The sequence below is a fragment of the Ylistrum balloti genome, unplaced genomic scaffold (assembly GCF_031769215.1).
Source record: "Ylistrum balloti isolate Yb309-2 unplaced genomic scaffold, AGI_CSIRO_Ybal_v1 Utg369746, whole genome shotgun sequence".
Classification (NCBI taxonomy): Eukaryota; Metazoa; Mollusca; class Bivalvia; order Pectinida; family Pectinidae; genus Ylistrum; species Ylistrum balloti.
In genome coordinates this window covers 328,641-343,937 of record NW_026781953.1, presented here as the reverse complement: position 1 = coordinate 343,937, position 15,297 = coordinate 328,641, and the positions used below count along the sequence as shown (strand labels likewise).

The following is a 15,297-nucleotide window of genomic DNA, read 5'->3' as shown; positions in this document are numbered from 1 at the left end:
TACGGACTGCCTGCTTCTGAGCTTTGAGAAGCTTTCCCATTAAATTTTTGTTGCAACCTGACCACACAGTACTACAATATAAAAAGTGTGGAAAAACACAAGAATTAAAAAAGCTAAGTTTACCTTTATTAGGTAGATATGGACTAATGCGTCGTAATAAACCAAGTCTTTGTCTAATCCTGGATACAACAGATGCAATATGACTTGACCACGTTAGCCCATCATCAACGTTTACACCAAGTTGTTTATCATTACAAACCTGTTGCGTCTTCAATTACAAATTTAAATAAGAATGACATTAAATAATAGGTTTCAGAGATTAAAAAAACTAAGTGAAGCTAATGGCCTTATGGAATTGTAAAGAGAGCTCCAACAACGAAGCGTTTGTGGTAAGAAAGAGGAGCTGGTTGATTATAATCTAAAATATGCAGATCCAACACTATTAATACTTAACCTGACCACGCGGTTTTCAGGTTCATCTAGCAAATATATTTCACTCTAAAATCACATCTTCAATTTTATATTTAGATGCGATGCTCTGTTAGAATAGTATGTGCCTTCTAAGACCTGAAATGTAGACTACACATATCTGTGAAGAAAAAAATGGCAATGTATTTTTAACATATGGCTGGTCACGCACAGTGAGACATGAATATACAGGATGTGTTATATTGTTTAACGGGACTGAGGTCCGGTAGATCAGAAACGTACAGTGTATATAAACAAACACATATGTGAAAACAAAAATAAGAACGCAATTAAGTTTGCTTTGTGTCTATTTAAAAAACAACAACACACTTTGTGTGGCTGTATATGTGACGTAAGAGAGACCTGAGCATTTTCTATATTTACATCGTAATTCGTGACGAGAGGGCGTGACCTATGAGTAAACCGGTAAACCTTCTCTTTGTATTCAGCTCGCCATGTTCGTTAAAACTCAGTCAAGGACACGAGATTGATTATAAAAACGAACTTTGTTAATTAAATGAAATCAAAAGAAAGGATAGGGTTTAAAAATCGCCGTTGTGTTGAAATGATGGCGGGAAATTGCCAATCGTAACGAGTCCACGTGGGATTGTTATTGTTGCTAAAAATAGCGTGTAAAAAATCAATCTCTCGCGCGCCATACGTCACTTCCTCACAAAACATGGCGACCTGAGGTTCGCAGGACAGCTTCCGTGTTGTGACTTTTGCACTTTAAGTGTTGCAATCCTCACCAGATTCGTCTGGCTTGGGGATTATTTTTGTGATTGATAGACACTAACGTCAGTTTGTCAAAATGGCATCCATCAACAATGTGCCTCGTGATATACAAGGTAAAAGTGACACGCCTACTAACTGATGAAGGGTTCGGTGGAAACTCCAAACCACACTTCCGTGATGTTTACATCAATATTTGCGTCTCAATTATTTGATATTAGATGTTTTTGACTTTATTTATGTTTAATACTTTGATTTTTAAATATCTGTTTACATAGTTATGAAGTCGATATTCGTGTAAATTATAAGACATAATATTGCTACTTTCAGTTCGGGGAACTCGGTGATGGTGAACCGTGTCCGCATTCAAGCATGGATGACACATTGTCATTAATTGCCTGTTTTTGTCGTTAAGCCTAGATTTGCCCATATGGCATCGTAAACCAATAGATTAATTAATTAACAGATATATAGTGTACGAATAGGTTTGTTCAATGGAGAAGAGCCTGGGGATATATCAATAAATACATCTTTTCTGGTAATCATCTTTGCTAAGTAAAAGTTATTGTGTACTCATTTATTTATGAAAGTCAGACTTTTATTATCTATGTGAATTATACATTTAGGAAATGTTTGAATTTATTTTGTAACAAACAGCAGATTGAGATCATATAAATGGTTTTAATTTGGAAATGTGAATTATGAAAAACACCCTGCTAGGGTTTGAAGTAGAGGCCATTTGGTTGCTAGCTGTCAGACAGTCTACCACTTGACTAAAAGAGAAATTTCCTCTCTTAATCTGTATACTCCTCCCATCTCCTCAAAGCCTTTGACCCAACGAACAACAGTCCAGGTTTGGTATCTCCAAGAAAGTAACCCAATCCCTTTATAGCTCTTACCTTTGGTACTCTCTGGTCTCTTCCTTGCTGTAAAACCTCTTGCATGCTTTCATCCAGGCCAACAACAGTGATTCATAGAAGCTCAAAACTTGTTTTGCAATTGTTGTAAGATAAATGAAGTTTATATATATAATGTACATATATTTTAAGTATTAACAATGGTTAATTAAAGACAGTATACTTTATTTTTTTGAAGTGATTACAAAACAGTCTTTTTTATCATTTATTAAACATTTGTGTTGGCCTGGATGGAAGAGTTTTAGGAGTCTTGATTTAATGTGGGAGGGAATTAAATAGAGTCCCTAGGAAACCCTACATGCTAAGGGAGGAGATCCTAAACCCTTTCACATTCCCCAGCCACATTTTAATCCAGTAGTACTAGTTAGACAAGAGTATAACTACTGTGCTAGCTGACCACTCATGGTTTATTGGTATAGGCCTCCATGCTTTAAATGCCAAAATGTCTTTGTCAGAAAACTTTTAATATAAGCAAAATGATTGGTTACAGTTTTTGTTTTTCATTTCAGATAGCATACGTGAAATTCTTGGGAAGAGGGTCAAGTTGTTCATTAAGCGTATGGTTAAGCAAGAGACAAAACCTGAGAAATGGGAACAAAGAGTATTGGTTAGTATATAAGCTGAATGTGCAAGCTTTTCCTGTGTGTTTGTAGTCGCGTTCTTATTTTATGACATTGTGTGTAAAAAAGTCAGCAGCTGCTTAAGTAAAATCATGTCTTTCTTGTGGTAGTTGTTGTAGAGATTATTCCGGGACAGCACATGATGCATACTGTAACTCCCAATGGGTGTGGGCACATGGAAATTAGCGGCCATTTATAACTCTCTGCTTTTCCATGTGCAAACTGTATGTAAATTTGTATACACTAAAGTTTGAATATTTGAATGCATCTTATTACATTCACTGACTTAAATTGTGAAAAGACACATGACATACCTATCAGTTGACAGTTGGACAGAATGTATAGGTGTATACTGGTGATGACATGTAGGGAATGTTGATAATGTACAGGTGTACTGGTACTGACAGGTGTATAAAATGTACAGGTGTACTTGTACTGACAGGTGTACTGGTACTGACAGGTATATATAATGTACAGGTGTACTGGTACTGACAGGTGGACTGGTACTGACAGGTATATATAATGTACAGGTGTACTGGTACTGACAGGTGTATAAAATGTACATGTGTACTGGTACTGATAGGTGTATAGAATGTACAGGTGTACTGGTACTGACAGGTGTATAGAATGTACAGGTGTACTGGTACTGACAGGTGGACTGGTACTGACATGTGTACTGGTACTGACAGATGTATAAAATGTGCAGGTGTACTGGTAATGACAGGTGTATAGAATGTACATGTGTACTGGTACTGACAGGCGTACTGGTACTGACCGGTGTATAAAATGTACAGGTGTACTGGTTCTGATAGGTGTACAGGTACTGACAGGTGTATAGAATGTACAGGTGTACTGGTACTGACAGGTATATAAAATGTACAGGTGTACAGGTGTTTACAGGTGTACAGAATGTACAGGTGTACTAATACTGACAGGTGTTTAGAATATACAGGTGTACTGGTACTGACAGGTGTATAGAATGTAAAGGTGTACTGGTACTGACAGGTGTATAGAATGTACAGGTGTACTGGTACTGACAGGTGTATAGATTGTTCAGGTGTACTGGTTGTGACAGGTGTATAGAATGTACATGTGTACTGGTACTGACAGGTATATATATTGTACAGGTGTACTGGTACTGACAGGTGTATAGAATGTACAGGTGTACTGGTACTGACAGGTGTACTGGTACTGACAAATGGACTGGTACTGACAGGTGTATAGAATGTACAGGTATACTGGTACTGACAGGTCTGACAGGTGTACTGGTACTGACAGGTGTACTGGTACTGACAAGTGGACTGGTACTGACAGGTGTATAGAATGTACAGGTATACTGGTACTGACAGGTCTGACAGGTATACTGGTACTGACAGGTATATAGAATATACAGGTGTACTAGTACTGACAGGTGTATAGAATGTACAGGTGTACTGGTACTGACAGGTGTATAAAATGTACAGGTGTACTGGTACTGACAGGTGGGCTGGTACTGACAGGTGGACTGGTACTGACAGGCGTACTGGTACTGACAGGTATATAGAATGTACAGGTGTACTGATACTTACAGGTGTACTGGTACTGACAAGTGTATAGAATGTACAGGTGTACAGGTACTGACAGGTGTATAAAATGTACAGGTGTACTGGTACTGACAGGTGTATAGAATGTACAGGTGTACAGGTACTGACAGGTGTACTGGTACTGACAGGTGTATAGAATGTACAGGTGTACAGGTACTGACAGGTGTACTGGTACTGACAGATGGACTGGTACTGACATGTGTACTGGTACTGACAGATGTATAAAATGTGCAGGTGTACTGGTAATGACAGGTGTATAGAATGTACATGTGTACTGGTACTGACAGGCGTGGTACTGGTACAGGTGACTGGTACTGGGCGTACTGGTACTGACCGGTGTATAAAATGTACAGGTGTACTGGTTCTGATAGGTGTACAGGTACTGACAGGTGTATAGAATGTACAGGTGTACTGGTACTGACAGGTATAAAAAATGTACAGGTGTACAGGTGTTTACAGGTGTACAGAATGTACAGGTGTACTAATACTGACAGGTGTTTAGAATATACAGGTGTACTGGTACTGACAGGTGTACTGGTACTGACAGGTGTATAGAATGTACTGGTAAGGTGTACTGGTACAGGTGTACTGGTACTGACAGGTGTATAGATTGTACAGGTGTACTGGTTGTGACAGGTGTATAGAATGTACATGTGTACTGGTACTGACAGGTATATATATTGTACAGGTGTACTGGTACTGACAGGTGTATAAAATGTACAGGTGTACTGGTACTGACAGATGTATAGAATGTACAGGTGTACTGGTACTGACAGGTGTATAGAATGTACAGGTGTACTGGTACTGACAGGTGGACTGGTACTGACAGGTGTACTGGTACTGACAGGTGTATAGAATGTACAGGTGTACTGGTAATGACAGGTGTACTGGTACTGACAGGCATACTGGTACTGACAGGTGTATATAATGTACAGGTGTACTGTTACTGACAGGTGTACAGGTACTGACAGGTGTATAGAATGTACAAATGTACTGGTACTGACAGGTGTATAAAATGTACAGGTGTACTGGTACTGACAGGTTGACTGGTACTGACAGGTAACTGGTACACAGGTATATAGAATGTACAGGTGTACAGACAGGTGTACTGGTACTGACAGGTGTATAAAATGTACAGGTGTACTTGTACTGACAGGTGTATAAAATGTACAGGTGTACTGGTACTGATAGGTGTATAGAATGTACAGGTGTACTGGTACTGACAGGTGTACTGGTACTGACAAGTGGACTGGTACTGACAGGTGTATAGAATGTACAGGTATACTGGTACTGACAGGTCTGACAGGTGTACTGGTACTGACAGGTATATAAAATGTACAGGTGTACAGGTGTTTACAGGTGTACAGAATGTACAGGTGTACTAATACTGACAGGTGTTTAGAATATACAGGTGTACTGGTACTGACAGGTGTATAGAATGTAAAGGTGTACTGGTACTGACAGGTGTATAGAATGTACAGGTGTACTGGTACTGACAGGTGTATAGATTGTTCAGGTGTACTGGTAGTGACAGGTGTATAGAATGTACATGTGCACTGGTACTGACAGGTATATATATTGTACAGGTGTACTGGTACTGACAGGTGTATAAAATGTACAGGTGTACTGGTACTGACAGATAGAATGTACAGGTGTACTGGTGTACTGTAATGACAGGTGACAGGTGTATAGAATGTACAGGTGTACTGGTACTGACAGGTGGACTGGTACTGACAGGTGTATAGAATGTACAGGTGTACTGTTACTGACAGGTGTACAGGTACTGACAGGTGTACAGGTACTGACAGGTGTATAGAATGTACAAATGTACTGGTACTGACAGGTGTATAAAATGTACAGGTGTACTGGTACTGACAGGTTGACTGGTACTGACAGGTGAACTGGTACTGACAGGTATATAGAATGTACAGGTGTACTGGTACTGACAGGTGTACTGGTACTGACAGGTGTATAAAATGTACAGGTGTACTTGTACTGACAGGTGTATAAAATGTACAGGTGTACTGGTACTGATAGGTGTATAGAATGTACAGGTGTACTGGTACTGACAGGTGTACTGGTACTGATAAGTGGACTGGTACTGACAGGTGTATAGAATGTACAGGTGTACAGGTACTGACAGGTGTACTGGTACTGACAGGTGTATAGAATGTACAGGTGTACAGGTACTGACAGGTGTACTGGTACTGACAGATGGACTGGTACTGACATGTGTACTGGTACTGACAGATGTATAAAATGTGCAGGTGTACTGGTAATGACAGGTGTATAGAATGTACATGTGTACTGGTACTGACAGGCGTACTGGTATATGTATAAAATGTACAGGTGTACTGGTTCTGATAGGTGTACAGGTACTGACAGGTGTATAGAATGTACAGGTGTACTGGTACTGAAAGGTATATAAAATGTACAGGTGTACAGGTGTTTACAGGTGTACAGAATGTACAGGTGTACTAATACTGACAGGTGTTTAGAATATACAGGTGTACTGGTACTGACAGGTGTATAGAATGTAAAGGTGTACTGGTACTGACAGGTGTATAGAATGTACAGGTGTACTGGTACTGACAGGTGTATAGATTGTTCAGGTGTACTGGTTGTGACAGGTGTATAGAATGTACATGTGTACTGGTACTGACAGGTATATATATTGTACAGGTGTACTGGTACTGACAGGTGTATAAAATGTACAGGTGTACTGGTACTGACAGATGTATAGAATGTACAGGTGTACTGGTACTGACAGGTGTATAGAATGTACAGGTGTACTGGTACTGACAGGTGGACTGGTACTGACAGGTGTACTGGTACTGACAGGTGTATAGAATGTACAGGTGTACTGGTAATGACAGGTGTACTGGTACTGACAGGCATACTGGTACTATATAATGTACAGGTGTACTGTTACTGACAGGTGTACAGGTACTGACAGGTGTATAGAATGTACAAATGTACTGGTACTGACAGGTGTATAAAATGTACAGGTGTACTGGTACTGACAGGCGTACTGGTACTGACAGGTATATAGAATGTACAGGTGTACTGATACTTACAGGTGTACTGGTACTGACAAGTGTATAGAATGTACAGGTGTACAGGTACTGACAGGTGTATAAAATGTACAGGTGTACTGGTACTGACAGGTGTATAGAATGTACAGGTGTACAGGTACTGACAGGTGTACTGGTACTGACAGGTGTATAACAATATCTTGCCTGTAATATATAATTGAAGTTCAGAGCATGGTCAAGTCAACTCACAAGAAGCCAATTATAGTGCACTGAGACAATAGATATATGATCACAATTAATGAATAGGATGGATTTGGAATGAAACACATGTCTGTTTTTCTGCCTAATTGTATAGCAATCACATCCTTCTATGCATGTTTGTGTCTCAGTTGTTATCTGTCAGTAATCTACACACAGTATAGCATCAAACTCTACACCTAATTATATTTTGGTTGTTGTCAATCAAAGTTAAATGTCAAGGTCACATATCACCACTTTTGAATTGAAAAGATCAGCATAGGAGCGGTCACATTTAAATGTCAAGGTCACACATCAACGTTTTTGAATTGAACACTTATATGAGTACAAGCTCAACCTCACATTTTTTATTTTGTGATAAAATTTAAATGTGTCATGTAGTTTTTTTACCTTGAAAAAGTATAAATCTTGTAATTATGACATACTAGTAATTTATATATTCAGTTTCATACCATTACACTACTGTTCAATGCATTCATATGGAAGATATTTAAACTTTAAATTGAATTAATTGTTTCTTTAAAGTTTACATGTATGAAATGTTGAACATTATTTCCTAATCGGAATATGAGTTACAAATTTATTGCCTTCATTCTTTAAAAGTAAATAAAGAGATAAATGAATTGGATACAAAATATAGCATGTTCTTTCATTTTCATTTGGTGATACATAATAACTCCAGTGGAAATGCTGCTGTTACTGACCATTTTACACATCGCATTATCAACGTTAATGTTGCTTAGTATTTTACCTTAAAAAATACACCACTTTTACTTCAAAGTCTTAATTTCATCATTGCTTACCTGAGGCAGGTCTCATACACACTGATATAGATGATACCTATTGAACCTGGTCTGGTGACGTTTTATTTCATACACACTTTGCCTTTAGTCATGTGAAAAGGATATGAAGTCACATTTAGACATAGATTTTTACCAAGTGCAACCTGTAAATGACGTTAATGTGATACAAAATTTATACAACTGGAAACAGCATTGTTTAAACTATTTAAAAAATTACTGGCTGTCTGATTTTTTAAAACTATTTGATTGAACCTCTTTCGTGTTATTCATACATGTGCTTATGAAAACTATCATAGCAACATATAAAAATTGTATGAAGTTATAGAAATCCGCTGAAATTCTTTCCAAAAAGGCACAGAAATCACAGAAATGCTGTATTGCTCATTTTTAACTATGGATTTCAAACCACGATGACGAAAAAATAAGATTTGACATATAATTATGCAACTCTTGCCAACCGATTCAAGAAAAATGCTGTGATATAAACATTGTGATGTCATCAATTCAGGCATCGACGCTTTGCAGGAATTGATGATTAAAAGTTTCCAGGAGCAACATCACATATACATGGATGAATAGGTTCACAAAGTAGCATTTCATTTGATGAGAATTTAAGTTCTCTTCTTAGACAAATAATTTCTAACAAACAATTTATTCAAGTTTTTCATTGTGAATTAAATAGACATTTTTATATCACTACCATTTTGACCGTTTTGTGTCGCATTTCAACAACAAATTGTTACACAAAACTGGCTGTGATATGAGATCATCTATAAAATATTGTTTATTTCTCTTAGAGACACAAGGAAGTACTTTGTTTACTCATATGATAGTGTTACTGTATGACAGTGCAGTTTATTTTGCCAATTCCTGATGAAATAGTTTTGTACAATAAATAGCGTTAATGAATTTTTCGATCATGAGATAAAACAGCTTATATATGACGTAGCAGTTAATTCTGGTAATACCAGATAGTTTAAGTACTCATTGTCTAAGACACACAGACAGATTAAAAACCTGTCGTCAGTATTCTAATAGGAGTATGCTATCACTATTTCATATCACTATCTTATGAGAGCCAGTGGATGGATCAAAGATGGCCACCAAGATAACAGATCTTCTTGTCCTTCACAGAATGTTAATTATTTCTTAGATATGTGTTATAATTTGTTATACAATCTCGGGTTTAAAGACCGATAAAGACAAAGTTTCTATAGAACTAGATCTTACAGTGACTTGTATGTGAGTGTGACCCCTCGCTTTCCTCGGATGTTATAATATCTGGTGACAGGGTCTAAGTAGGTGTTGTTTCTAGTCCTGTACCATAATACTTTGAAGGCGTTGGCTCTTTATCTTGATTTTATGCTAGGCAGGGGTCCCAGGAGGGAGGTGATGGCACCCATGGTGTCCTATGACGTCATGTCACATTGCTTGCTGTCATGAATCAATTTCATCGATGGAGAACCTCACAACAGATTTGGTTCATATCTACTCCATGTTACCATATCATCAAGTTCTACCCCTCTCCCCGATCAGATTCTTGTTTGCATGGAGCAGCAGCATTCATATGTCTCACAGTTGTTTTTTTTTTTTTTTGTTACCTAATTTATTTTAAGGCTATTGTATTACAGCTTCATGTGTCTTTGTTAAGTAGGAATGTTTACAGAATTTTCATGAGTCATTGACAATGGACTGACTTTATATGGGCAGTATTCATGACTCCAGGCCATACCTGTACATCACAGGATCTAAAGTTCAATAGCTGAAATTTCCATGTGTGAAATTTTAGTAACAGGAAGTAAGAGGTCTGCTACCACCCTGATCAGGAACCTACAGAGATTGAAAAAATTGTCTCTGTCAACCATGATAATTAACTAGGCCACATGCTGGGTGATATGTAGATATGTAGATAATAGACTGCGTTGTTAGAGGCGACAATCACTGATGTAGTGGGTAAATTGGTACACTGCATGTGCACTTCGCAGTGTAGTAACTGGCATCTACAACAACAGGCTTTATTCCTCCAGTGCAGTCGTGCAATTTTCATTATCAGAGAACTCTTCAAGGCTCGTTACCAGGAGAGTTCTCTATTGATAGTGCTTGAAGCTACTACTTCACATAACGGGGTCTCATAAGATACAGTTTACCACAAAGCTGTAAAGATCAGACACAAGTCTGTAGATGGGTTATAGTCATCATTGAAAACATCGTGAAAAGCAGTTTCTGGTCAGTTAAACTTTGGCTCTGTGCTGGCATTGATGTTGTATGTTGATTTTTTTTTCCAGAAAAAAAAACTGTTATTGACATCATGTATCAAAAAGTTTAGAACCTTGACATTAGATAAGGCTGGTCATATAGATATTAATTATCTACATGCTGATAAAAAATTGACAGTGTTAGACATTCAATTAACTTTTGTCTGTAAATAAGATATAATGGACATATATAATGTTGATTGCAATCGCACATCCTTTCAAAATGAAAGAAAGTTAGTTTTAAAATCTGAAGAAGATACATGAAGTAATTTGTATGTTAAATTTGTCCTGTGGTTAGCACAGAGGGCCAAGACATTAATAACATCGCATAGTCAGATTGAGGAAGCGGGCTTTTCACAGGGTAATTGTGAATTAGCTTGTATTTGAATTGAACTTTGAAACATGTGCTATACGGTTTGGCTTATTACCAGGTTTGCAGGGCTTATAGCAGAATGAATATGGTTTAGTTTAGCCGAACTACAATTTATCTATGCAGGTTATGATTTTGAAAATGATTAGTTTTGAAAATTTTTTCCACACAAATAATTTTCCAAATAAAATTCTACATGTCTGTATACAGAATATGCATTCATTATCTTGGTCCACAATTATCAGATGGTGGGCTATTCAAGACATGTAGCATCTGTGGTCCTTCATCTGTTGGTAAACAATTCTTGTTGTCACCATTGTTTCAGGAATGCACTGGATGGATCTCTCAGAAAAAAAAAGAAGTAAAAATAGATTATTTGACAGTCTAAAATCATTATTATTGTATCACTATTTCTTAGAAGCATTTTTTCAAATTTCTTATAATTAAGAACAAAAACTTTTAAAGAACAAATAAAAAGCAGACAATAGTGGGTACCCAGATTTATTTGGAGTCTTTTGTTTTTGAATGCAGTTAGCCCAAGCTATGCTGGTGAACAAAAATTGATTACAAACTCTATACATATTCAACTGGCCTTGAAGATGAGCTTTCCTGTTGTAACACTATTGTTACTATAACTTCACTTGAAACATCAAATATACAGATTTATATATATCTGTGTACAGATGATCCTGCCTCCAAAGTAAATAAAGGTATTTATTTACACGTACCGGATGGCGACGCTTGTGGTCTGATGTAGCAGAGGACTAATTTCCGCAGGATGCGGGACATTGTACACATACAGTTACATAGCATTATACTGAATGTTCTCAAATATTTCCTGTGTGTACAGTATCTTAACAGCAAAGATACAATTTGCTGAACTGACTTAATTCAAAAATTCATATTGATGAGTGATGATTTAAATGTCTGACAAAGTTTGAGTTCCCCAATATTTTTAGGCTACGCCATATAATTACACACTGATTACTGCCTTTAGTTTAAAAGTTCTTTAAATTTTCAGCTGAAATTGGTGAATTTCCTTCAGTCTATCAATGATTTGAAAAATACGATACAAACATGACACGAGATGAAGCATTTGTATTAAATTTAGACCTGTAAGTTACACTGCATGTATGGATGTTTTTTTTGCAAAAGCAATACTTTTAATACATTGTATTGTGCATGTACTTATAGTATGGTACTGAGATTAGTGATTAAATGTGATGTGGTACATTACTGTGGATATTTTTACACTAAAGCTTGACAATTAAGATATTATGATAACAGAAACTGATTTATAAGTCTCAGCATCTCAGAAACGTATATGTGTAAAGATACGTGATTTTGGGAGATCAGATTTTCACAAACCTGACTTATTTATAACTGTGTGCTGATAAATTTGATATAGTTACTCTATTAACCTTGGATCAATCTTGACAGATTTTTCTACCAAGAAAAGGTAGGATTCCCCAAGTGGTATGTTTGCTCCTGTGCATATAAAACAAATTCTCCTTCAATTAAATATACTGAAAGCAAGGAAAAAATTCCCAGAGCAGAGAAAATTTCCCCCAAAACAGAGCTAATTAGAATAAATTTTTACTGAATGTTTTTTCAGATCATGCTATCAAGAAAAAGAAATCCAGCTTAAACATTATCCTAGTTTTATTCATGTGATCTTCATGAACATCATGATTATTTCAATGCTATTTCTCGTGAAGTTTGAAAAAGGGCTATCTGAAATTCTTCCATTTTTCAAAATAAGCCAAGAATTCCCATTCCTCCACAATGGGTAGTATTCCCCAAGTTAAAGATTGAAGATTCATTCACATAAACAAAATGTTCAGATTTTCAGTGACTGCAACAGGAAAAATACTAAAATAAGATTACCACATTTACATTTTCAATAGGTCCTTGGTATCTTATGATAGTTTACGTAAGAATCTATACACCAAGTATTCATATTCTTAAATAATTCCTGGATCAACTTCCTTCTACATGAAGTGGTGAACATAATTCATAAAAAATATAAAAAGATTAGTCAGTGTGATAAAGATATTTAAATTTTCAGGACATATTATTGGTTTGAACAAATTTATCATGTAGCATTTCTGACGATACTGCAATTTTTTTTTTTTTTTTTTTTATGAAAACCTTGATATGTAGAAATGAGCACTGTAAAACGTAGGTGATTGGGTTAATGACCATGTATTTACGATGGCTGATCTTTATGATATGTGTGACTGTGTAATTGACCTCATTTTGACCTTTGCAAGTGGACCTCCTTCACTAAATGTCCAGTACAGCTCTCAGTGTGAACTATAAGCACAGTACTAGCATGTATATACATTGTCTTAAGATCATCAAACTTTAGATCTCTGGCGACATTGATGTGTTCAGCACATGCCTTGAAGCATCATAGGTGCGCCCAGGTGTAAACGCAGTATTTACTGGATTGTCTTCAGTAATTACCTGCAGATTATATATCAGTGAAGAATACTTAACATAAGCTATTACACATACACCACCAACTCTCTGTGTATGTAATCCTGATCACTGTCTCGCTATATATGTCAGGGAAGACTTGTGGGTGTATAAACATGCACACCGATCTTTTTAGGACAATAATTGACAGAAATCGACAATACCATATATACAGCTTATCATTAGCGGAACATGATACATTCTTTCAACTACACCAAAAATGTTCTTCTTTTTAACTTGCCTCTGGAAGAGAGGGTCTCAGATCACCTGGTTTGCTATTATCCCAATCTTGGTGTCAGCAATGGTTTCCAATGAGGTTTTAAATGCAAGTGTGAAAAGGCATCAGTGAACCCCTTTATACTGGGTACTAATATTTGGTGTAGTTTGAAACGTTTTTGAATTTTTAGGTCACCCGAGACAAAGTCTCATGGTGACCTATTGCAATCCCCTTTAATTCGGCATCATTTGTCATAAACTTTTAACATTTTCAACTTCTTCTGGAAAACTCTTGAACCCATTTCAATGAAATTTTACAAAAACCTTTCATGGTTATGTGCACCAAAATTGTAAATTATATGGATCCCAAACCCCAGGAGCCTGAGGGGCAGGGGCAAAAACAAAAATCACATATTTGATCATAATTTGTTGATTTTTATTGGAACTAGTTCACATATTGATCTCGGCTGACCCCCAGGGACTGTTGAACAGGGCCAAAAATGGGTCAAATTAACTGAAGTTTCAAAGATGTTCCACTGTTGGAAGATTTTACATAGGATATTGAAATCTTGAGTGGAATTTCTTTTAATTTAAACTTGGTTAGAAGCCTCAGCATGGGACAGCAATTAATGTATACACAATTTACATTTGTATAAGTTATAAGACATTTTTAACAGAACCATTTCTATGACGTGTTACAAGAAATAGTGAGACTCAGGTGAACTTTAAGGCCCTTGGGTCTCTTGTTAGTCTTTAAAATATGATGTTGAGGCTTTGATGCAAGTGTTGAAAGGCACAGGTAAACCACTTTATAATTATACTTGGGTACTGCTTTTCTGTTGGGATAGTTTTCTGTAGAAAAAAACCCTGTGTAAAGAATCATTTTAGACATGTTGGTTTATGTCCGATTTCTTCCGGTTTTGTTGAGAGTGTTCGTGGACTTGACAATTAGTTCAAATATCAACCACCAATACAGGTTATAATGCTAAAATATCACAACATAACATACACAATTAACAATCCAAAGATATTTCATAATATATAATGTTTAGGTTTTGGTATTGACAGCTGGCGATCAATACACTCTGTTATGCTTGTACTAGGGTACCAATATTTAGTATGGAGATAGCGGGGAATGGCTGAATTTGAAGTCAGCTTTGTACTGTAGGCAGAACTCTTGTTTTTTTTGTCATAGAACATTTCAGGTTTGAAATCTAGGAGAAAGCTTGCACATTCTGAAAATTGAAAATACCTTCTTAACTGTTTTTTAAATACCCTACCTTACAAAAATGTGGTTTTGTATTGCCTGTATATACATATGTATTGATTTTATGTAATAAGGTCCTCTAGGTATAAAACTGTATTCACAGTAATGTACAGGAATTATTCAGAATCCAGGTGATTTTAAAGATCCTGTGAAAGTAGAAAGTGTCGATAGGTATAAATCGCTTAGAAACTAGATATGTGATAGCCATTTATGTAATCAATGACAAAAAAACCCCTCATTCACAAGGATTTAGAGTCTAATCCATATATACCTGTTTATTTAGTGACAGCTG

General features: G+C 36.5%; 1 protein-coding gene across 1 annotated transcript in view; it reads left to right on the top strand.

The window, feature by feature from the left end:
- Positions 1 to 1,279: 1,279 nt before the first annotated feature.
- The window catches only part of LOC132543260 (F-actin-uncapping protein LRRC16A-like), a gene marked incomplete at its 3' end in the record, with an annotated part of 58,903 nt that continues 44,885 nt past the window's right edge, over positions 1,280 to 15,297 (top strand). Inside the window, exons 1-2 of the mRNA XM_060206742.1 lie at positions 1,280 to 1,316; positions 2,627 to 2,724. Of these exons, the coding sequence (XP_060062725.1) occupies positions 1,280 to 1,316; positions 2,627 to 2,724 (135 nt within the window). The remainder of the gene's footprint in view (positions 1,317 to 2,626; positions 2,725 to 15,297) is intronic.